Source organism: Biomphalaria glabrata, chromosome 1 (assembly GCF_947242115.1).
Source record: "Biomphalaria glabrata chromosome 1, xgBioGlab47.1, whole genome shotgun sequence".
Lineage (NCBI taxonomy): Eukaryota > Metazoa > Mollusca > Gastropoda > Planorbidae > Biomphalaria > Biomphalaria glabrata.
This window is the reverse complement of record NC_074711.1, coordinates 62,847,189-62,871,891: the sequence shown is the minus strand read 5'-3', so window position 1 is coordinate 62,871,891 and position 24,703 is coordinate 62,847,189. Positions and strand designations below refer to the sequence as shown.

Sequence of the window (24,703 nt, the reverse complement as noted above, 5' to 3'; positions counted from 1 at the left end):
AGCGGCTTTTTCCCCTTACGGGGGCCGCTAAAAATCATTTTGGTAAATTTAACCGACGCGATTTGGATCCTGAAAATGGCCTAGTTGTTCTAAACCTAAGGCAAGTAATAAGATGTTAAATTTTCGATCTTTTCGTTCACGGCAAGTGGGAGATTAAGTGATAGGTGAGTCAGTGAAGGCGGCCCCCACCCCCCTGCTTATATATATAAGATTTGATATTGAGATAAATATTAACACATTGTTATCATTGATGTGGGTTAACCTTCTTCTTTATCTTATCATTTTTAAAGCATGATTTTTTGTGTGTGTATTTTTTGTAGGAGTCCTTCAAGTGTACATAAGCTTATCAGACTGGGAAACATGTTGAGAATCTATGTGTCAGTCTTTGTGTTCAGCGTCATTATACAGTCTGTGTGTAGCTATCCTACTGGAGCACCTAATTCAGCCTGCACACATGTTACTCCTGAAGCTAGACATTATAAATCTACTGCAGGGAATGTTAATCCTTTTTTTCTGAAATTCAGCAAACATTATTATTCACATGGAGACAAAATACAGGGTAAGAGAATCGTCTCTAAAATGAACAGGAAATGATCTATTGCAAATAAATGAATACGTGAACCTTGTGTTATTTGTTTTAAATAAGTATAAATGCAAAATATCATTTTCTCTGTTTTGAAATGCTTAAATCATCTCCTCCAATATACTATCAAGTCAAGAATTAAGTGACATAGACAACCGTCTGACTAAAACCAGCAGTACTTTTGGTCAAGTGACATAGACTACCGTCTGACTAAACCCAGCAGTACTTTTGGTCAAGTGACATAGACTACCGTCTGTCTAAAACCAGCAGTACTTTTGGTCAAGTGACATAGACAACCGTATTTTCTATTTAAACTGTCGATTTCCTTTTTCTTGCTTGGCTCGTTGGGGGTTACTTAAATAAGAACAATTAATACTCAATATACTTCAACTCTAGCTCCAGCTATCAATGAATAACCGAAACACTTTAATACCAAATAAAGCATACAATTATATCACTCTCAAGAAATAATACAAACAACAGTCCAGGAAGCGACCGACCAACCTTCCTGGACCGGGAACAAGACCTCACTACTAACACACTCTCTCGCACATTCAAAGAAGACTAAACCATTCAGTTCATAACACGTGCTAGACTATTTACATTCATAACCTGGGCCAGGGAGTACCTAAACAAAGGGATATATTCACTCTCGCCATACCTCCCCCTGACATAAACCAGCATTGCTTTTAGTCGCTTCCAATTAGAAATATAGTGAAATAAATCTGCCAATCAAAAATGTATTTCTGTAAAGCAGTTATTCTCACAACCTATTTGTAGGGTGTTCAAACCTAGGCACTCTAAAGGAAACTGTTACGTTCCTCGGACGCTTCCACTTAAGGGGTTCTCGTTCCATAAAGAGCGAACGCTGACAAGACCTCACTAAAAACAAGCAAATTATAAAAAAATATATAAAAAAGGGTCTTCTCAAAGGGGAAGAACCGCAAAAATCACTGCCATATACTGCAGGTATAACTCCTTAATCTATGTAAAACTAATTTAACCTGGATGTGGCAAAATATGTAGGTCATAGCTGGGGCTGCGCAGCTACGGGAAATACTTCATTCCTCACTAATCTTCGTTCTCGAAGACAAGCCTTGTTATTATTATTAACTCCCTTTTTCTATGTAAAACTAATTTAACCAAGTAGTTGGTTATTTTTTTTAAATTGATTTTACCAGACAGACACACAGTCAGACAGTAAGTTAATACAATCTTGAAACCTTAAAATGATACATTTTTTGGCTGGACACTCAAGAAGCACTACTTATTGTTAGGCAGCGTTGGATGACCAGGGGGATGACCGAGCTAAAAGGAAGAGGTCCAAACCCTGCCCCCTCCCAAACGCTCTATAGATCGACTCAAACGTCATTAAAAACTCCTGACAGGAATATATATTTATATTTTCTTTTCAAAGACGACTTAAACGATTTTCTTGAAAATTTCAATACCTATGAAATTCAATAAGGAATTTTTATTTTCATTTAAATTATGTTTGAAGAAATGTTTAATGAATTTGTAGTACTGACTTTGTAGTCCCACTGACTCTGCAGTCACGCACACACAAAAATCAATATTTGGTAATTTTTGTTAAAGTCTGTTTTACGATTAATCTGTTTCTTCACAATAAAATTACATGAACATATTATATATAAATATATTGAACACATTACAAATATATATACATATTGAACATATTACATATATATACATATATAAAAATATCATATATGTATGTATATTTTGAACATATTACAGTGACTCTATCTGGTGGTCAATTTAATGGGTTCCTGATTGTAGCCAGAAAGACAACAGATGATGCTAAAAATGTTGGTACGTTTACAGATCTACCATCAGAGGCAAAGTTGACATGTGACCCAACAGTATGTTCTATTTTGTATATTCTTTATTTTGCTGACATTGTAAACTACAGATTTGAGTTAATCTAGAGTCTAGACCATCTATGGTGCTCAAATAGGAAAACTTTGACATAGCATGACGAAACTTAAACCAGGTTACAAAGAGAGTCTGTGTGCAAACACATCGGCTAGTTAAGTGATTCACTTAGGCTGTTAAAAGGCAGATTTCACATTTTAAGCATTTTTTAAGAGAATATTATAAAATCTTCAACAATTTAATACGTGCCTTAGTTGGGCACACAATGGACATAAGCCCGAATGCCCATATAGCCAGTCCGTCCATGCATATAACATTATCACACAGATAGCTGTAAGACCTAATTATCTTCGCATTAACGTCTGTAATTTGTAGTATTATCCTCGGAAATCATGTTCTATTGCAATGTAGAAACAATACTGTAAATCATTTTTTGGTTTAGTTACTCAACAAATAAGACTACATTTGGCTATTTCAAAATGAATACTTTACATTTTTTTCAGTGTAATAGAAGTTTCTCAAAATATTGTCATGATAATAATGTATATTAGACTATTATTGCCATTATGTGTACAAGTTTTTATACATTTAAAATTCTAACAAACTTTTTTAAAACATAGATTATCGGCTCTTCTGCATCAATAGCAAAAGTCAATAGCAAAAATATATATTTTGAAAGCATTATACAAATTAACTGTATGTCGCGTTGTAGTTGTCTAGTGATTTGACAATCAGGGCACGAAAGTTTATCTACAATGAAAACACATTCCACAATATGAACGTATTAAAATAAAACTATAAATTTTTCTTTTTTTTTTTTTGTTTATTTTTGCTATTTACATTTTTTTTAAAATGCCCTTAGTTTTTCATTTCCTAAGCACTTAGGCACTTCTGTTTGGTGTTTATTTTCTGCCTGCTTTTGGACTTGTTCTTTTATATATAGATGTCATATAGAAATAGTCAAGTGTTGTTTATATTTTAATCACAGAAAGTGTATTATGATAATCGAAATTGAAAAACTAACAAGTCAAATAACATTTTCTTATGCTCTTTGTTAGATTCTTCAAGTAGGAGATTAAAAAACTAAGCAAATCTGTAAAAGGTTTTGTTTTAATATAATATATATATATATTAGCCGGATATGACCCGCTGCCTGCGAGCCTTATTTTTGGTATTTTTTTATTTCCTGGTTTGAATTTAGATCTATGTTAAACATGGAGAGTGTTCCTTTACATTTTTTTTATTTTGCCACGGAATCAAAAGAAGAGTGTGAAAATGGTTTTACCATTTTGTTAAAAAGTATAGTTTTTTTAATAGACTTACTATTAGATACATTTTGTCTATTATTAGGGCACTCTGGCAATGGTAGAGGCATTAAACGTACACTACGGTCTCTGCCATAATCTAAGGAACATTTATGCCAAGCTTTATCAAGATTGGTTTAACGGCTTTGATTTCTATGCGGGACATACATACATACACCTTACATTTTACAGATCTGCTTATATATATATATATATATATATATATGTGTGTGTGTGTGTATGTATGTATGTGTGTGTGTGTGTGTGTGCAATATAGTCCAAATCTCCCGTAGGACGAAGGGGGATCGCAGCGAGCAGGATATGAACCCGGGACCATCGAGACAATCGAACGACAGTTCATACCCCACTACCAGGCAGCCATCCCAGACATGTTATGTCATGTTACTCTTTACACTTGAATTTGCTTGTTGGGTGAGATGCTTAATAAAATAACATTCAAACTGTCTTTTTTTTTCAATAACATATTTGAAGACAGGTCGCGGCGTAACACAGACCAACGCCAATCCAAAAAATTCTGTTACAGTGAACTGGGTGGCTCCGACAGACACAACTGACGACATTGTTTTTAAGTAAGTCAAATTACGTTTTCTTTAAGTTGGTCTTCTTTTAAATTTAAGCACTTTACACTCGCATCTTTCGTGCTTATAGCATGCTCAGTTCAGTATGATCCAACCTCTTCTGGGGAACAATGGGGGAGAGGGATATCTGAGAGAAGGTTTCCGTGCTGCCTTTAGGCGCTCAGCAAACACAACTCTGCTCGAGTCGAGTGTCGAACTCTGGCTCAGCGTTAGGTGGCATATATTTATTTCTTTATCTATTGCACTCTCCTACCAAAATCTAACTTTGTGTTTATTGAATGTTTAATTTAGCTGGTAAAGCTAGACACCTGGAACACTTTTACTATGATTTTTAAACATAAACATAATTTGTATAATCAATTTAATAGGTACAGTGTGGTACTCGACATAGCGAGTAACTACTTTGCAAATTTAAACTCTACAATTCTAAGATATGCCTCTCCACTCCAGGTAAATATAAGATCTATTTGTTTTGTTTTTGTCAGTGTTTTTATTGCACCTCAAGATCTGGATTAATTTTTTAAATAGAATTTAAAACTAATTAGAGCACTTGGAAATATTGGGGATTAAAGTAACATTTATTTACACATCTTGATCCAATAAACCAGCACACCACTACCTGCTTCTGGCCGTCTGACTTCCTTTCGATAATTCTATTATTTTACGGTATAAAATTTTGATAACAAAATAGTAATTATAGGATCTAAGAATTCTTTTTTTTTAGAACGCACACAATGTTCCTTATTAAAGTTATAAAAGAGATGTCGATATAAAATCTTATCTATTTTACTTTTACAAGGGAAAGTTTTACAAAGATTCGGAGTGCGGAAGAAGCAGAGGGTGCTATAGCAACTGCCTCCACGATATATGTGACTTGGAAACGTCCTGGCAAGACAAGGGAGATAACATAGAAATCTCACTAACAGCTGTATTGAACAACGATGGTTATGTCTCTTTGGGCTTCAGCAACGCATCTTTAATGGTAAGGTAGAAACAAGGTGCTGAATAGAGTTGCACGAGATATTACTTTTGAGATCAAGTTGCTGTATAGAAAAATATAAAACATATTATTGAACATAAACATAAAGGCAAAAAATTATATTAGCAATTATTCTAACTAATTATTGTCATTTATTGCATACAACTTATTCATATAAAAGTTGGGATAACAAGGCATTACTTCCCCACAGGGCCCAGCCACTGTTTATTACTGTACTCTAAACAATGGATCTGTCAGCGTCATCCCAGGATTGACATTTGGTCACAGACACACTGAAAGTAATTTGGTAAGATAAATAAAATGACTGCATAATTTTGTTAACTAGAGTGACAGGAAGTTGGCTTGTTACAGAAAAAAAAGTGTAACTATTTATATCCTGTTGTTGTTGATTTACATTTCAGTCCACGTCTGGCATCAGTAACGAAGTAAGCAACTACACTGATGGTATTCTGAAATGCAGATTTACAGTACAAAAAGAAAGCAGTGATCCTGCCTTGTTTAATCTCACTGACCCCTGGTACCTGAACGCAGCTAAAGGACCAATCCAAGGAGGTTATTTTTTAAATGATATTTATTTTTTTTTGTGCAATAAAGATTTATGCCAATAGAGTCGACAGTTCTTTGTAGAAAATACTCTTTAAAAGAATGATTTTCTTTCTTTTTTTGGCATTACTGACCCAAATAGTTAGGATAAATAGACCAAAACTAGACTAATAGAGTGATGGTCAAACTTTAGTTAGAAAATGGGTTGATAACAAAAAGTTCAAAGTTTGATGGGTTATTTTGTTCACTTAAAACTAAAGTAAGACATTTTAATAATACCTAAAAGAAAGTGGGCCTAATTCAATGTATGAAGCTGTGAGTGTTTTGATATTCTATGAAGTGGACTAGAGGTAATTCTGACACAGATTTTCTCTGTTTCATTGTTCAAAAAGCTGCTTAAATCTGTATGAAGACACAAACAATACACGCATGGTCTGAACATGGGATTTAGGATTTACAAATGTGGAAACTGGATTTATTCAAGCACTTGTAGAGCTCTAATTTTGGAACATTGAAAAAAAAAAGTTTGAAATTAATATGAAATCGAAAGTCCAAGTCTAAGTTCAAGCTGCTGGTCTAGTTGTTGTTTGATACAATTTAAGTGAGCCTTCAATATCGTCCATAAATTGACTTGCTCCATGTATCTGAACATTTGATTAGTTCATGTGAACGTCACGAACCCGAACCGAAGATAACCCATCATTGGGCTATAAAATATGTACCCATTAGGGCTGAGTGGCCTCAGATGCGCCCTAAAGATCCCGAAATTAAAAATATCTGTCTTCAACAGGATTCGAACCCTGGACTCCAGGTTCGGAAACCACTCAGCCACCGCGCCTCCTCTAGTTCTAAATGAATGTACAAAAATGTGTTCGTTGTTTTCTCAGATAGCTTGAGATTTCATGGCAGAATAGACAGAAACGTCACCAGTTATAGGGTGAACTTAAGCGACGTGTTAACAGACGAATACTTTCAACCAGCTGTAACCTCAACAGCAGCAACCTCCCAGACTACTTCCTCGGCAACCCGAGCAACCATGACGACCCTAACTAATGCCGCAACCTTAACAGATACAGCCTTGACAGCGACAGCTTTAACAGCTTCAACCAAGAGCTCAGTGGTTAGTAGAAAACATTCATTTAGTGTACGGACCTGATAATAAATACTAAAGAAATCATTTTGTGAGACTAAAAAAACAATTGTATTGAATCTGCTTGTATTCTTGTGTGTTACTATTGAACGGAAATGTTTACCTTTTAGTTCGAAATAATTGACTTTTACTTACTCAGAAGTTTGGTGTTGAACTTTCAGCTAAATATAGAATCGGACGAAACACAGGATTCGTCGAGAAGTGCTGAGATTTTATATAAGGCTTTAGCTTGTATTATTCTCTTAGGATTGGAAAGTATATTCTTTTAGGTTTGGACATTATATTGTCTTAGGCTTGGAACGTATATTTATAGATCTACCTATTAGGCTTGCAGAATATATTTGGTCGCATTTAAAGATTATATTCGAATGTTTTAAATTAAAACAAGCAAAATTTTAAAAATAATTAACATTAAAAAGGACAATTCTCCCAATTTCAGCTGACTTTTGCAAGAGCGATATTTTACTCTTAATAACTAATGAATGTAGATTTAAAAAATAGTAAAACATTAATTACCCCATTCCTATTCCCCTCCCCCCAGTTCTAAAAAAAATCCTGCTTAAGCGAGTATACTCCAGAGTATAAAATTTGTTTATGATAATCCTAGAGATCCAGACTTGATGCGCAAACTAGAGTTTTCCCAGTGTGTCCAATTAGCTAGTAATTCTTTTCCAAAAGATATACATAAACTGTCCAATTTGTAGGAAAATCGTTAGAGCCGTTCTCGATATCCTTGTCCACCCACACATGAAGAAGTTGCAAGCTGAATAGAGGAATTGTGACAAAGAATTTTCAAAAATTTTATATTTTTTATTTTCCATAAATAGTTTCATGTTAGAGCCATTTTAGTTTTACAAACACAAAGAATTATCCTTCTTTACTCTCTCATTATCCGCAAGGTCTAAATGTAAACAAAAACCAAAAAACACAGTATGATGATGAAGTGCAGTAGAAGTTTGTTTCGTTGGGTTCAGATAGTGTTTGAATAGCTTTTTACAGGAAAACAAGAAACAAGGCACTGCATGGTAAAAGTCCACGAACTTTAAAGTCTTGTATCTTTTTACCTCTCAGGTGACTCCTTCAGGTGCTGACGCTGAATGTGGCTCAACTAAAGGTTGTTTTGATAATTGCAACAACGGCAAGTGTGACCTCTTTGTTTCCTGGATCTCGAAAGGGGAACAAATTGAATTTTCTTTGAATACAACAACTGGACACAATGGGGACTACTACCTGGCCGTTGGGTTCTCAGAAACAGGTAAAATGGTAAGGGATTCATTTCTTTTGTGTTCTATAATTGTGGCCCAATTCTTAGCTAGCTTCAACATATAACATCTACCAATCAATGTGTGTTCTAGACTAGGTGTGTTTTAAATGGTTAAGTTTTTAATAACAAAAAGACTTTGAGTTTTATTTGTAGCTTTGTAAACAAGCTATAGACCTAATAGACGTGAAAAGAGTAACTTGGCTTTGTATTTTCTATTACGAATTGCAATGTAAACAAGAAAAAGATTTTTAAAAAACTTTAAAAATCAACAATAACTTGTACCAATTAGTTTGAATCAATCAGGCAATTAAATTTGCAATAGATCTAGAATCAAGATCAAACAACAATACATCTGTGGGATGAATCATATTTTTACCAATTGTTTTTGTTTAGCGCTATTTCCCCGAAAGGGAAAAGACGCTATTAGTTTTGTGTGAATTGTCTGTCCATCTTTCCATCCGTCCCGTTTAGATCTCGTAAACTAGAAAAGACATCACAATATTTTAGACCATTCAAAGTTCTGATGCAACGGCTACTTTTCTGAAAGCGAAAAATCTCATTTTTAAAATCACTTATGCAAGTAGTTTTGTAAAGGGAAAAAGCTATTTAGTATGCACTATAAATTAGTCCTAATTTTAAACGAATAATAAACTTGTAAACTGCATTTTCTTTTTATTTGGCGGACAATTCCACAGTGTGGTCACAGCGCCCGGGAGTCCCGGGTTCGAATCCTGGTGAAGACTGGGATTTTCAACTTCGGAATCCTTGGTCGCCTCTGAGTTCACCCAGCTCTAACCTGATATTAGTTGGGGAAAAGTAAAGGCGGTTGGTCGTTTTGCTGGCTACATGACACCCTCGTTAACCGTAGGCCACAAAAAAAGATTAACTTTACCACAAGGTCTATAAGGGGAACTAGTTAGGCCAGGTTCACATCTAATTTTACATCCACTTTCACCTATCCTTTGATCTGCTGGACCGTTGGGGCACTACACAAGATCTCCATTCTTATCTCTCATTTGTCTTTGATATAATTTCTTTCGGATGTTTTTTCTGAAAATATTGAAGCCTGCCTGGGTGGACCACTTCGGTTTCCACACAAACTGTCTTTGTAACCTTGTTAAATTGTAAATTATGTCACGTGAATATTATAAACACGCAATAGAAAAATAAATAAGTCATAAAATAGGCTTTTTAAAAAATGTAAGCACTAATTTAATTTACACTAAATAAATATGATATATAGCTCCTCCTTCGTGGTCGAAGGTGAACACATTTCTCATAGCCTATGAACTCGAAGATAACTGTCAAGTCCAAATGTTTCTTTGTTTTTTGTTTTTGTACCATTTCAGATCTTGCGATATATAGGGCATCCGTTTCTTGTAGCTTTCTCACTACGCTATGATCTTATTACTTAATTGGACCAGTTGGGACAATAAGGGGGAGGGGGAGAGAAAGAAAAGGATATTTACCGTAATTTGTTTCTAAAAGCATTGACTAAATAAAATAAAAGGGGGACCGACCTTAATTCGAGCTCATGGCTCACGCCTCTTCAGGCCGACGTGCTAACCACTCTGCTAGTGAGGTACTTATAACCAGAGACGTCTGTATATTTATATATTGTTCGTTTCAATTTGGAGCGGCGAATGGGACTAATTTAGCTAATACCACAACTTCAGTCAAGTACAATTTCTTTTCCTTGTTTGGGATACCAAACAAAATAATTAATTACCAATAGTTAATAAACTAATTGGTTAATTCTTTTTTTCTATTGATTCTCGTGTTGTCAGGTCAAACGAGCAACCGCCTTTACTTTTCCCCACCTAATGTCATTAGAGCTGCCTGGACTCAGAGGTGTCCTAAAATCCTGACATTCAAAAACCCAGTTTTCACAAGGATACGAACCCGGAACCTTCGGTTCGGAAGCCGAGCACTTTACCACTCAGCCACCGCGCCTCCTTTTAAGTTCCCCTTTCAGACCTTTTTATGCTTTTTTTTTTGTTTTTGTACCCTTTTAGACCTTGTCATCTATAGGGCAGATGATGTTAAGGTCATCATTTTCTTTGACCAATGGTTAACGAGCAGGGTGTAAAGTGGCCTGCACATACCAACCGCCTTTACTTTCCCCAACTTAAGTCAGGCACCCATTAGAGTTGGGTGGACTCAGTGGCGCCCTAAAAATCCCGAAATTCAAAATCCCCAGTCTTCACCGAGATTCGAACCAAGGGCCCCACGATCGGAAGCCAATCGCTTAACCACTCAACCACTGCGCCCCCTGTGGGTCTCGTAGTGCATGCATATTGTTTTCATGGGTGAACGTGTAGATACAGACAGTGAAGATTGATCCAAAGTTTTCTTACTATGAGTCTTTTTAACACCTAGACTATAGAATGTCTGTTAAACGTTTCAACATATAGATTTTGTGTTTAATGCAATGACTGCCTTTTTATATTTGTTTGCTACTGTAGGGCAAGGCTAGTGTGGTGGCGTGTACAGTGAACCAAGACTCCATTATAGACGTTTATGTTTCATACAATGATGACGCTTACAACAACAAACAAATGAAAGACGTGAGTTCTGTCCGTTTTATCTGCTTTAATTTGTTTTGTCCAGGGGCGGACTGGGTATCAAAACCGGCCCGAGCATTACCATATAAACCGGCCCACAAATGTCATGTCATATATTTTCGGTGTGTGTGTGGGGGGGATTTTAAACCTCTCCGCAATTTATATATATATTAGTGTGTGTCTATATGTAATTAATCTTCATTACATTCTTATCTTTCATTCTTTCAAACGTTTTTTCTACCCTAGAATACTCCCTATAATTAGTGAAAGGCAGTATACACCGCCAAGGGACAGTTAGGGAGTCTGGGGGAGCGCTGTAAGCTCCCCCAGTGGGGTTTACGTTATTTTAAGTTTTAAAAAATGCATATTTTGAGGTATCTACAGTGCAATTAGCCTGCTATTCTTCCGCTAAAAAAATCAAAAACTAAATCTTCTATTCAGTAGAGTCCAGCAACTGGTAGAAAAAGGTAAAATGCTTTAGTTTTTGTATTGGAGGGGGGGAACCACAAAACCCCTTTTGGCTAGCTCATGAAATTTGGTGACTGTAGTTTGCTTAAGTTGACTGCAATGGGGAAGTAAGTAAAGTTTCCCTTTCAGACAATGAGATCTGAGGCCGGTAATGGTTTGAACTCAACCCCTCTCGGCTACGCCCATGTGTATTAACATAGGTGTAGGCCTAATTCTATTCAAAATATATAAAGTTTGATAAAGCATTGAAAACTGGATGTATGCTTTCGTAGGCTTACATAATGTATTCTATTTATACATGTATGTAGTCTGAAAACTATAAACACTACAATACCAGCCTTAATGAGTTTCAAACTTTTTGATATTACTTATAGATTACAGACGTTTCTTCAAAAATATAAACAAAAGGAAGTCCCACGCATTTCACGTGTCAATCTAGTCATGCACGTTGATCTGTGACTTAAAATATGCTAAGTCATTGGTTTTCCTGGCTGACTCAGGCAACCAATTCCTTTAAAGTGGTATCACCACAAATACAAAACTAGGGGTCTATCGAGCCGTCGTCCTCCCTACATTGCTCTATGACTCAGAAACATGGATAGTGTACAGTTAACATGCAAAGAAACTGAATCACTACCACGACATGTATGTGAAAAATACTGAATGTCAAATGGCAAGACAAAATACCAGATAATGAAGTCCTTCAAAGAGCGGGTCTGCAAAGCATCCACACAATCCTGATGCAGTCCCAGCTGCGATGGGCAGGTCACGTCTACAGAATGGAAGACCACCGCATCCCTAAACGACTCTTGTATGGCCAACTAAGCGAAGGAAAGCGCTCGGAAGGTTGTCAAAGAAAGCGCTTCAGGGACACCCTCAAAGCTTCTCTGAAGGGGTTCAGCATAGACCCAGCCACCTGGGAGACAGAGGCACATGACAGAGCATCATGACGTCGCGCTGTGAAAACCGGCACACGGGTTGCTGAGGAAAAGAGAACAACGCTGGCAGAAGAAAAACGCCAGAGAAGAAAAGCAAGGCCATTGACACTAGCTCCAGCTGGAATAACCTGCCTAGTGTGCGGCCGAACATTCCGGGCTCACATAGGTCTCACCAGCCACACGAGGAGACATAAAACCCCAGTGTAAAGCCCTCAGCCCCCTGGATGACAAAGTGGTCATAATCGAACTACGATGGACGAACTATATATATTCCTTTACAAGATAAGAGAAAGCAGAACGGTTAGAGAGGTACTTCTGAATGTGAAAAGCTCTTGCTTCGTCCTAGTACATTCTCAAAAACGCGATTTGTATATGAATATATTATTTAAAATATAAATGATTCTAAATCTTTCATTAAATATCGGATGTGACAGCGCAATATAAATTATTGTAATAATTTTCATCATCAATTACTTCATACTAAGCATAAATTTGCCATTATTCATATAATCATAGCGGTATGAATATCAGTTTCGATCTAGATTTATGTTTTAATTAAATAATATTTTTTTTTGTAAGCCTTAAGTGTAGTATTTTTAGATCTATGTTATTACAAATAAACAACAAGAAACTTACTTTTTTCTTTTCAAATCGTAGAAAGTAGAACGTTATACGGTTATACCCATATTGAGCTATGAATAAGTTGGGTGGTTTACTATTTTGCGGCTGTGTGTATGTGTTTAAGTTAACTTATATTAAGTTTTGTTAACGAGCTAATTGTCTCCCCTATTGACGCATTATATCAATGTTTTCTAACTTAACCTCTCCCATCCCTCTTTTTCGTTAACTTTCAATGGAACCATAAAAAAAACGGGTGAGGGAAGGAGTAAAACAAAAATAGGAGTGCCATCAAAGGCCCATGCCGACCAGCAAAATGATCAGGCCAAACAGTCTTGAAGACATCAAAGTAGTGTTGAAGGCCATGCCGCTAGTGCATAGCAGAAAGTACGGTTTAACGTTTTACAAATGATAACACGTACAGTGTATAGTGTAATTCTTTAATTTTGTTCTTGTTGAATTTCAAACAAAATTAATTGTAATAATAATTAAAAAAAAAACAAAAACAAGAAGAAAACTTGTTCGGGCCTTTGTGTCTTGCTGCTGTCACTTTTTTTAAAGTTGTCTGCATTTAATTTTTTTTTCTTTGGTCGCGACCAGACCGGCCCATTTGGTACCGGCCCACCGGGCATTTGCCCGTTTGCCCATATAGCCAGTCCGCCCCTGGTTTTGTCTGATTTTTTTTTTTTGTCTGTGTTTCGTCTGTTTTTGTATGTGTTTTGTCTCTTTTGTCTGTGTTTTTGTCAGTGATGATGATCTTTGTTTTAATCTGGTTTTGTCAGGTATTGTGAGACTAAAAAAACAATTTTGTTTGAATAATTCCTTTATTTTAAAGCTCGAATACAAAATGCTTTAAAAATTAAAAAGACAAAGTCAAAACTGAAACAGATTTATACTAGGTGTGAATCATTTTCTGTAAGGAAGTAAAACAATTAGGACATTCTTTTCAAATAATAAAAGAGACAATCTACAAGAATAAACCGAATAGCTCTGACAATGATACTATAATTTTTTCACTTAAAAATAAGTGCTTTTCCCTGTTAACTAGGTTTCATTAATTTCAAAACAATTAGTATAACCCTGATCCAAATGTAGGATGATGCTATGTTCTACACTCATTTTTTTTAACACAATGATCTGTAAAAATACCACTACTAGTTCTGCTACTAATCTTTATTTCTGTTAAGAAATGTGTTTTATAATTGTGCATTATACAAAACACTATTATGCACTTACCTACATCTCTAATAGATAGCGTAAAATAAAAAAAAAATCACTTATAATAATTTTTGTATATTTACTTCAAATATATATATTACGAACAGCTGAAGACTGCTGTTAAATTGATATCTGGATCCTACAAAGACGGTGTACTCCAGTGTACATTTACAAGAGTAGCTTCCATTGCAAATAACAGTTATTTCTTTGACCTGAATGAGCCTTGGTATTTCATCACAGCCAGAGGTCCTGCTACGTTAGGCAAGTCCAATAGTTTCATTGCTTACGTACATTAGCCAGTGATAAGTCATAGAACTAGTTTGAAGAAACAAATCCTGCCGAGTGTTTCGAAAGAACAAGAAATTGTTCAGTCAATGTTGTCTTTTTTTGCACCATGCGAGTCCCAGCTGACCAGCTATTACATTTTTTAATATACTGGGATAAAAGCTTATGTTACTTTAAGTTTACAAAATTAGCATAATATTAAACATTATGTACCCATTTTTTTGAAACTGTTTTGTTTTAGCCTAATCTCAAATCGAAAGCAGATACAGAGGGCAGATGTGTAAAGATTTTGATATTAAAAAATCACAACTTAATTTTTTTTTTTATTTTCAAAGTGATAAAACGACCCGTGATGTCTTATGTCAGACATTTAATAAAATCCTAACCATTCACATCATTCCAGATTCCAACTTAAAAAGAAGGCCTCATTATTTTTAGAAGCTCGAATCATTGCAGTTGCATTAGTAATTTTTTTTTTGGTAAAACTAAATATATATAATTGTCTAAGTGTTCATATTCAAATTGTGTTTTTACCATTCCAAATCTGTGTCCAAAGGTGGAGAGATTCAGTTACATGATTCTAAATACATGTCACAATCACAGATTGAGTTTCGAGTGGCAAGATCCTACTCTCTTGAAGTCACTAAGTACCCTTTGATCAAAGCTCATGGTGAGTTAGACTTCTGTTTGGCCTATCAACGCCAGAAATTTTTTGACCTAAGAGTAGTGGCACATAAGGAAAGCTACCATAGACACAGTTAAATCTCACTGAATTATTTTTTTTAGGTTGTTTGATGGTGATTGCCTGGATGCTTTTAGCAAGCATAGGTTTAGGATTCGCAAGATTTTTAAAACCTTTATGGCCTTCAAGCATGCCTTGTGGCGTTAAAGTCTGGTTTGCTGTAAGTTTAAATTAGCCTTATATTGTATCAATCTATAAAGGTGCATTTATAATTCAAATTAAACTGATATAGTTTTATCTTCCCATGAAGCTTAACTGGCATACATTTAATAAAATATGAACTCTTTTATTATTATTGTTTTAAAATTATTTTTTTAATTAGATGCACAGAGCATTTATGGTTTTAGCATTCCTCTGTGGATGCGCAGGATTTATTATTATCTTTATTCAAGTCAAAGAGTACAGCACTGTAAGTACATTTTTTTTTGCTAAGATGAATTGTAATGGCATTTAAAATTATGTTTCCATTTGGAAAGTTCTCATTAGTTGTAAACTATATCAAATGGATCTCGTTTGATTTTTAAGAATGTAAATGTTTTGCCTCATGAGGCCACGTCTATGACTTGGAATTGAGACAAATAGAAGCTTCATTTTGTATAGAACTCTATGGACTTATATCTTAATAAATACATAGTTGCTCTGGACACTACATCTTAATGCTGGCATTACTGACTATTACAGATTGTTGGAGCGTTTTACACCAAAGCACATCCAATTTTAGGCATAATTACCACAGCGTTACTCGTCATCAATGTGAGTTATTCTTGAAACTAGAACAATATTAATTAAATATAGGAGATTTTAAAATAACAATAAATAATATTATAAAATTCTTAAATGTATAACTGAATGTCATGTTATCAATGTAACGAGTTTATTGTATTATAACAATCTACAATGTCATCATCTGATCTACATACATTATTCTATAAAGTTTAACGATATTTAAATAGTAAAACAAAAACTATGTATCAGAAATAACGAACATTGACTAATGTCTTTTAGGGTTCAGCGTTGTTTTTTTTATTAAAAGTATATTAAAAAGCAACAAAGTTTGACTATAAATTTAATTACATGTACTATTTTGAAAACATTTCATGCTAGAAATAAATAGATATCTTTAACTTTCTGCCTGGTTTTCGCAAGCTTGAACATAGAAACATCATACAATTATTCATATTTATGTAAACCTGTCAGATGACAACACAAAATTGTACAGACTTAATAGATTCCAATTCGTACTTCTTATCAGCCTTTCATGTCACTCTTGAGATGTGCTCCAGACAATCCCAGGCGACCGTACTTCAACTGGGCACACAGAGCCGCTGGTACCATTTCTCACATTTTGGCCAGTAAGTGGACATTTCTGAAATTTTCTTCATTTGATTTTAAAGCCAATGCTACACACACACACAAAGAGTTTATGAACAATACCAACAATAAAACGTAAGTTCGTGGAAAGTGGCAGTATACTCTGCCAACAAATGTATTCTCTCCAAAGTAGGGCTCCACAGCCATATGAAAAAGTGTTCTTGATGAGCCATAGTCGGTTCACGACTGAAGGAGGCCAATGAGAGTAGCAACAAACATTTCGTCTTCTAGTTTTATATAATGTTGGATTGGACGCTAAAGAAAGGTTACTTATTTTTGTATAAACAGCATTGTATGCAGCTTATCTTCAACAGACATTTGTATGGGAGTACAAAGGAAAGTCGACAAGCTGCTCTTAAAATTCAACACATCCGTTTATTGTTAGTCAAAGCAAAAGTTAAACGTTCGTTAAATCTCTTGCGAGTTGACATCTACACCAATGTTAAACACTTTATGTCACAAATCGTCTCTATATAGTGGTTGCCTTGAAAGCTTGTCAAGGTCGTTGTCATCAAACGATTTCAAACGAGTATATCCAAGCCCCAGTTCAGTATTTTGATGACAGGAACACATGAACACAGGAACATTTATTAGTGGAACATTAGCAAACTCTCCTCAACTCCTTAAACTCTCTTAAAGCTTTCTCTGCAACTCTGACTCTCTCACAGGCTTCTCTGACTCTCAGAGCCTTCTCTCTCTGACTAACTCTCTCAGAGCCTTCTCTCTTTAACTAACTCTCTCAGAACCCTATCTCTCTGACTAACACTCTCAGAACCCTATCTCTCTGACTAACTCTCTCAGAGCCTTCTCTCTCTAACTCTCTCTGACTAACTCTCTCAGAGGCCTCTCTGACTAACTCTCTCAGAGCCTTCTCTCTGACTAACTCTCTCAGAGGCCTCTCTGACTAACTCTCTCAGAGCCTTCTCTCTCTGACTCTCTCAGAAACCTATCTCTCCGACTAACTCTCTCAGAACCCTATCTCTCCGACTAACTCTCTCAGAACCCTATCTCTCCGACTAACTCTCTCAGAACCGTATCTCTCCGACTAACTCTCTCAGAACCCTATCTCTCCGACTAACTCTCTCAGAACCCTATCTCTCCGACTAACTCTCTCAGAACCCTATCTCTCTGACTAACTCTCTCAGAACCCTATCTCTCCGACTAACTCTCTCAGAACCCTATCTCTCTGACTAACTCTCTCAGAGGCCTCTCTGACTAACTCTCTCAGAGGCCTCTCTGACTATCTCAGAGCCTTCTCTCTCTGACTCTCTCAGAACCCTATCTCTCCGACTAACTCTCTCAGAACCCTATCTCTCCGACTAACTCTCTCAGAACACTATCTCTCTGACTAACTCTCTCAGAGCCTTCTCTCTCTGACTCTCTCAGAACCCTATCTCTCCGACTAACTCTCTCAGAACCCTATCTCTCCGACTAACTCTCTCAGAACCCTATCTCTCCGACTAACTCTATTAGAACCCTATCTCTCCGACTAACTTTCTCAGAACCCTATCTCTCTGACTAACTCTCTCAGAGCCTTCTCTCTCTGACTCTCTCAGAACCCTATGTCTCCGACTAACGCTCTCAGAACCCTATCTCTCTGACTAACTCTCTCAGAACCCTATCTCTCTGTCTAACTCTCTCAGAACCCTATCTCTCCGACTAACTCTCTCAGAACCCCATCTCTCCGACTAACTCTCTCAGAACCCTATCTCTCCGACTAACTCTCTCAGAACCCTATCTCTCCGACTAACTCTCTCAGAACCCTATCTCTCTGACTAACTCTCTCAGAGCCTTCTCTCTCTGACTCTCTCAGAACCCTATCTCTCCGACTAACTCTCTCAGAACCCTATCTCTCCGACTAACTCTATTAGAACCCTATCTCTCCGACTAACTCTCTCAGAACCCTATCTCTCTGACTAACTCTCTCAGAGCCTTCTCTCTCTGACTCTCTCAGAACCCTATGTCTCCGACTAACGCTCTCAGAACCCTATCTCTCTGACTAACTCTCTCAGAACCCTATCTCTCTGTCTAACTCTCTCAGAACCCTATCTCTCCGACTAACTCTCTCAGAACCCTATCTCTCTGACTAACTCTCTCAGAACCCTATCTCTCTGACTAACTCTCTCAGAGGCCTCTCTGACTAATCTATCAGAACCCTATCTCTCCGACTAACTCTCTCAGAGCCTTCTCTCTCTGACTCTCTCAGAACCCTATCTCTCCGACTAACTCTCTCAGAACCCTATCTCTCTGACTAACTCTGTCAGAACCCTATCTCTCCGACTAACTCTCTCAGAACCCTATCTCTCCGACTAACTCTCTCAGAGCCTTCTCTCTCTGACTCTCTCAGAACCCTATCTCTCCGACTAACTCTCTCAGAGCCTTCTCTCTCTGACTCTCTCAGAACCCTATTTCTCCGACTAACTCTCTCAGAACCCTATCTCTCTGCCTAACTCTCTCAGAACCCTATCTGTCCGACTAACTCTCTCAGAACCCTATCTCTCTGACTAACTCTTTCAGAGCCTTCTCTCTCTGACTCTCTGAGAACCCTATCTCTCCGACTAACTCTCTCAGAACCCTATCTCTCCGACTAACTATCTCAGAACCCTATCTCTCTGACTAACTCTCTCAGAGCCTTCTCTCTCTGACTCTCTCAGAACCCTATCTCTCCGACTAACTCTCTCAGAACCCTATCTCTCCGACTAACTCTCTCAGAACCCTATCTCTCCGACTAACTCTATTAGAACCCTATCTCTCCGACTAACTCTCTCAGAACCCTATCTCTCTGACTAACTCTCTCAGAGCCTTCTCTCTCTGACTCTCTCAGAACCCTATGTCTCCGACTAACGCTCTCAGAACCCTATCTCTCTGACTAACTCTCTCAGAACCCTATCTCTCTGTCTAACTCTCTCAGAACCCTATCTCTCCGACTAACTCTCTCAGAACCCTATCTCTCCGACTAACTCTCTCAGAACCCTATCTCTCTGACTAACTCTCTCAGAACCCTATCTCTCCGACTAACTCTCTCAGAACCCTATCTCTCCGACTAACTCTCTCAGAACCCTATCTCTCCGACTAACTCTCTCAGAACCCTATCTCTCTGACTAACTCTCTCAGAACCCTATCTCTCTGACTAACTCTCTCAGAGGCCTCTCCGACTAACTCTATCAGAACCCTATCTCTCCGACTAACTCTCTCAGAGCCTTCTCTCTCTGACTCTCTCAGAACACTATCTCTCCGACTAACTCTCTTAGAACCCTATCTCTCTGACTAACTCTGTCAGAACCCTATCTCTCCGACTAACTCTCTCAGAACCCTATCTCTCCGACTAAATCTCTCAGAGCCTTCTCTCTCTGACTCTCTCAGAACCCTATCTCTCCGACTAACTCTCTCAGAACCCTATCTCTCTGACTCTCTCAGAACCCTATTTCTCCGACTAACTCTCTCAGAACCGTATCTCTTTGCATAACTCTCTCAGAACCCTATCTGTCCGACTAACTCTCTCAGAACCCTATCTCTCTGACTAACTCTTTCAGAGCCTTCTCTCTCTGACTCTCTCAGAACCCTATCTCTCTGACTAACTCTCTCAGAGCCTTCTCTCTCTGACTCTCTCAGAACCCTATCTCTCCGACTAATTCTCTCAGAGCCTTCTCTCACTGACTCTCTCAGAACCCTATCTCTTCGACTAACTCTCTCAGAGCCTTCTCTCTCTGACTCTCTCAGAACCCTTTTTCTCCGACTAAGTCTCTCAGAACCCTATCTCTCTGACTAACTCTCTCAGAACCCTATCTCTCTGACTAACTCTCTCAGAGGCCTCTCTGACTAACTCTCTCAGAGCCTTCTCTCACTGACTCTCTCAGAACCCTATCTCTCTGACTAACTCTCTCAGAGCCTTCTCTCACTGACTCTCTCAGAACCCTATCTCTCTGACTAACTCTCTCAGAGCCTTCTCTCACTGACTCTCTCAGAACCCTATCTCTCTGACTAACTCACTCAGAGGCCTCTCTGACTAACTCTCTCAGAGCCTTCTCTCACTGACCCTCTCAGAACCCTATCTCTCCGACTAACTCTCTCAGAGCCTTCTCTCTCTGACTCTCTCAGAACCCTATCTCTCCGACTAATTCTCTCAGAACCTTCTCTCTCTGACTCTCTCAGAACCTTATCTCTCCGACTAACTCTCTCAGAGCCTTCTCTCACTGACTCTCTCAGAAACCTATCTCTCCGACTAACTCTCTCAGAGCCTTCTCTCTCTGACTCTCTCAGAACCCTATCTCTCCGACTAACTCTCTCAGAACCCTATCTCTCCGACTAACTCTCTCAGAACCCTATCTCTCTGACTAAGTCTCTCAGAACCCTATCTCTCTGACTAAGTCTCTCAGAACCCTATCTCTCTGACTAACTCTCTCAGAACCCTATCTCTCTGACTAACTCTCTCAGAACCCTATCTCTCTGACTAACTCTCTTAGAACCCTATCTCTCTGACTAACTCTCTCAGAACCCTATCTCTCCGACTAACTCTCTCAGAACCCTATCTCTCTGACTAACTCTCTCAGAACCCTATCTCTCTGACTAACTCTCTCAGAACCCTATCTCTCTGACTAACTCTCTCAGAACCCTATCTCTCTGACTAACTCTCTCAGAGTCCTATCTATCGTCACCAAGTAATTTAAAGTTCACCTACACCCATTCAAGTGCTGCTCGTGTTGACCAGGATCTCACCTCGTAATGGCCCTGGTCAATATTTTGGTAACTGAGGTCAAGTGAACCACCAAAATTTAGCCCTTATGCAAATAAAAACAAACATGGTTTGTAACTTTATGCTAGAAAAATGTAACGCTAGAAAAATGTCATCCTAGAGCAATGTAACGCTAAATAATTGTAATTCTAGAGAAATGTAACGCTAGATAAATGTAACGCTAGAGAAATGTAACGCTCTAGAAAAAAAAAACATATTAATATTTCTTCACCTTTGTAGCCATTGCAATAACAGTAGGACTGTATCTACCCAAGTCACAAGTTGACAATGACGCAGGTCTGGCCATTATGATTGTCTACTCTGCCTGGCATCTGTGTTTCTTCTTGATAATGTCCCTGCTGAATGACTTAAAAGTCAACATTATAAAGAGAGATACTTCATCCAAGAAAGGTGAACTGTCCAATTTTTAAACATTTTTTTTTTGCTTTCCATATATATAAATATATGTTGATGCTGTAACTTATTCTTGAATTGTGTATCTTCCTATCCATGTCTAATCTTACAATCAGCATGTGATGCAGTGATACACCAGATAAGCGAATCTAGAAATTATTAATACATAGAAAATAGAGTAGGCATTGGAATTTCTATTCAACATTTCGACAATTCACCGTTGACCTAGTGTGTATTCAATTATTTATTTTTTATTTACATCTTGCAAGATTTTGACTATTCCATGACCTTGTATGTAATTCTGGCAGGCAATACTTACTCTTTGAATCATTTGGACCAGGCCGATGGAGCAGAACCAGGAGGAATAAAACAGGCCCCAGTAGTTCCGGTAAGAGATGCAAACATTATGTCATTGGGTATATCTTTTAGACTTTGTGCTCAATATTTATTAATGACTAGCTCAATATGTTTTCTTTCTTTCCATTCATCCATATTCACTTTTTTGTCTATCTATCTATCTATCTATCTATCTATCTATCTATCTATCTATCTATCTATCTATCTGTCAGTTCATCTGTCCACCCATTCATCTATCCATCCAGCCAACTATCCATCCATCCATCCATCAACTCATCTATCCATAGGTCCGTCTGTTGGCCTGTCCGTCACTATCATACTATCTATAGATACATAAGTATAAATGTATACATATAAAACACACATATACATATATATATATATATTATATATATATATATATATATGTATATATATATTGTTGTAACTCTGAAGTAGGCACTTAACGAAAGGCAGGAGGTAACACTAAACGAGGTATTTATTTACAGTACAAATAGGCATGGACTTCAGCTATTAAGTCCCAGAGTGTCCTATGTCAAATGACACCAGTCCTTTTCTATCTACATACCACTACAGACCACCGACACACTTCCCAGTGCCGCCCCAGGTCCTCAACACAGTTCATAGATAGCACACAGGACGTTCTCTCGAGTCAAGACAGCCCAGACTCCACTAACTGACAAATCACTTTAGCCAGATCCACACCAGTCCTTCTTCCTGTCTAAACATGTCTTCTACTGCTTGCGTTGAATGGCGCTCTGATGCGTACCATCAGTCTGGCTTGGGAGCAGAGTTGCAAGCTCTTTGCTTAGTTCTTTGAGTAATCTAGCTGGAATACCATCAGGTCCAGATGCTTTATTCGGTTTGATGTTGGCTAATAGTTTTTGGATTCCCTTTTCTTGTACTTCTATATCTCCTATGTTGTCTACTTAGTTCAAATTAAGTAATATGTCTTTGTCTCCTGGCGTTGAGAATGCAAAGTATTTGTTTAGGATGTTAGCTTTGATTTCATTATCATTATATGTTAAGTTGTCTTCTCCTTTTAATGGCGCTATGCCTGTTGTTTCCATTTTCTTAGACTTGATGTATGTGCATAGGTTTTTGTTGTTATCGTTAGATATTACATTGTTTATGTATTCACTCTGCAGCTGTCTGCTTACTTTTTGGGTTAGGTGTTTAATTTTTATGTGCTTTTTATAAACTATTTCTGTCTTAGTTTCTTTGAATTTTCTATATAGGTTTGTTTTCTCTCTGTTTACAAAGCTTCTTTAATCTATTATAAAACCAGTATTTATTTATTTTGTTTCATGTGTATTTAGTTGGTATATGATTTTTTATAATGTTTTTAAGATAGTCTTTTATGAAATTCCAGAGGTTATTGACTGGTTGGTTAATGTCTTTTTCTGCTAAGAATGTTTGTTGAAAGTTTAATGCAGCTTCGTGTAGTTATATATATATATATAAATCCTATATATGGCTTATATATATAAATCTTATATATGGCTTATATATGTCCTAGATCTAACACGATTGCTTTTAATTGTATTCATATAGAGTGTACACTAGACAAATGATATGAATTCCTTGTATTTCAGAATGCTGGTCTCAGGCAATGTCTGATGTTTCTTCACGTCTGTGTTCTCGCTGCTCTAACTGGTGCACTGCTATACTACGTCATCCAAGGCAATGTCTAAACACCAGAGTCTCCAAGACTAAGCTCTTAAGTGTACTCATGTGTACAGTGTACATTCATGTATATCAATGTAAATCTTTATGTATATGTATGACTTGAAATATACAGCTCCAGTATCGAACTCACATTTTGTGTCTGCAATAAATATAAGCTTAAGAAGTTTGTGGTTTTTTTAACCTCTGTATTGTTCATGAATAATAAACAATTTCAACATCTTTTATTGTGAGTTGCTTGATTTAATGTGTACTAAGAGTAGTTTAAAAATAGGATACAAATAATCCAGGACTCCTGAATCTTCCTTCTCTGACTTATGTACATTTAAAGAGTTCAATGTGTGTACATCTTAATTGTCACTATATAAAGTGAGACGCTCGCCTAATGCTTAAAATAGATTTCTTCGTAGATTTGCGGAGAGTCTTAACTTTACCAACTGTTAACTTTTAATACCAATTACATTCTTCGGGTTTTCCTTCAAAATTGAAGATTATTATATTCTTGCATAGGTTACCGCAGCGCGGCGGCGGAGTATGGAGGTAGGCAAGGTTCGAACCCGGGACAATCGAGACGACAGTCCATAGCGCAAAGATACACATCCAGTCCATATAATATAAAAACGTATACTATAATTTTCTTAAGATCGGTGCATTGCGGCTCAACTAATAGAAATCAATTGGTTAGAAACGTTTAGTAGCCAAATGTAAAAGGTAAAGAGTGGATCGACGAATAGATTTGGTCACGCGCTAATCAAAAGGAAAAAGAAATTCAATGTCTGTTTGTTTTACATGTTTCGGATGTCCCTTCAGAGTTGAAGATAATCTACTTCCTAGTCCAAACCACCCGCAGGAGAACAGGGAATGGCAGCGGGCAGGGTGTGAACCAGGAACCATTGAGACGTCGGAATGACAGTCAAACACGCATACAGCATGACCAGGCCGCTATCCAATGGTGAGAGCACAATGTTGTA

The 24,703-nt window shown here is 37.2% G+C and overlaps 1 protein-coding gene across 2 annotated transcripts in view; it reads left to right on the top strand.

Moving 5' to 3' along the window:
* The window catches only part of LOC106060384 (ferric-chelate reductase 1-like), a 39,125-nt gene extending 15,168 nt beyond the window's left edge, over positions 1–23,957 (top strand). The window contains exons 2-20 of one of the 2 annotated variants that reach the window (XM_056006734.1): positions 321–559; positions 2,342–2,466; positions 4,276–4,373; positions 4,751–4,832; positions 5,182–5,364; positions 5,573–5,668; positions 5,784–5,934; positions 6,813–7,045; positions 8,147–8,338; positions 10,805–10,906; positions 14,253–14,406; positions 14,987–15,100; positions 15,217–15,332; positions 15,495–15,581; positions 15,854–15,925; positions 16,425–16,524; positions 21,516–21,686; positions 21,998–22,077; positions 23,642–23,957. In XM_056006734.1, the coding sequence (XP_055862709.1) occupies positions 361–559; positions 2,342–2,466; positions 4,276–4,373; positions 4,751–4,832; positions 5,182–5,364; positions 5,573–5,668; positions 5,784–5,934; positions 6,813–7,045; positions 8,147–8,338; positions 10,805–10,906; positions 14,253–14,406; positions 14,987–15,100; positions 15,217–15,332; positions 15,495–15,581; positions 15,854–15,925; positions 16,425–16,524; positions 21,516–21,686; positions 21,998–22,077; positions 23,642–23,740 (2,454 nt within the window). In that variant the 5' untranslated portion in view covers positions 321–360 and the 3' untranslated portion in view covers positions 23,741–23,957. The remainder of the gene's footprint in view (positions 1–320; positions 560–2,341; positions 2,467–4,275; positions 4,374–4,750; positions 4,833–5,181; positions 5,365–5,572; positions 5,669–5,783; positions 5,935–6,812; positions 7,046–8,146; positions 8,339–10,804; positions 10,907–14,252; positions 14,407–14,986; positions 15,101–15,216; positions 15,333–15,494; positions 15,582–15,853; positions 15,926–16,424; positions 16,525–21,515; positions 21,687–21,997; positions 22,078–23,641) is intronic. The other variant, XM_056006740.1, reaches the window with a different exon arrangement.
* Positions 23,958–24,703: the final 746 nt, after the last annotated feature.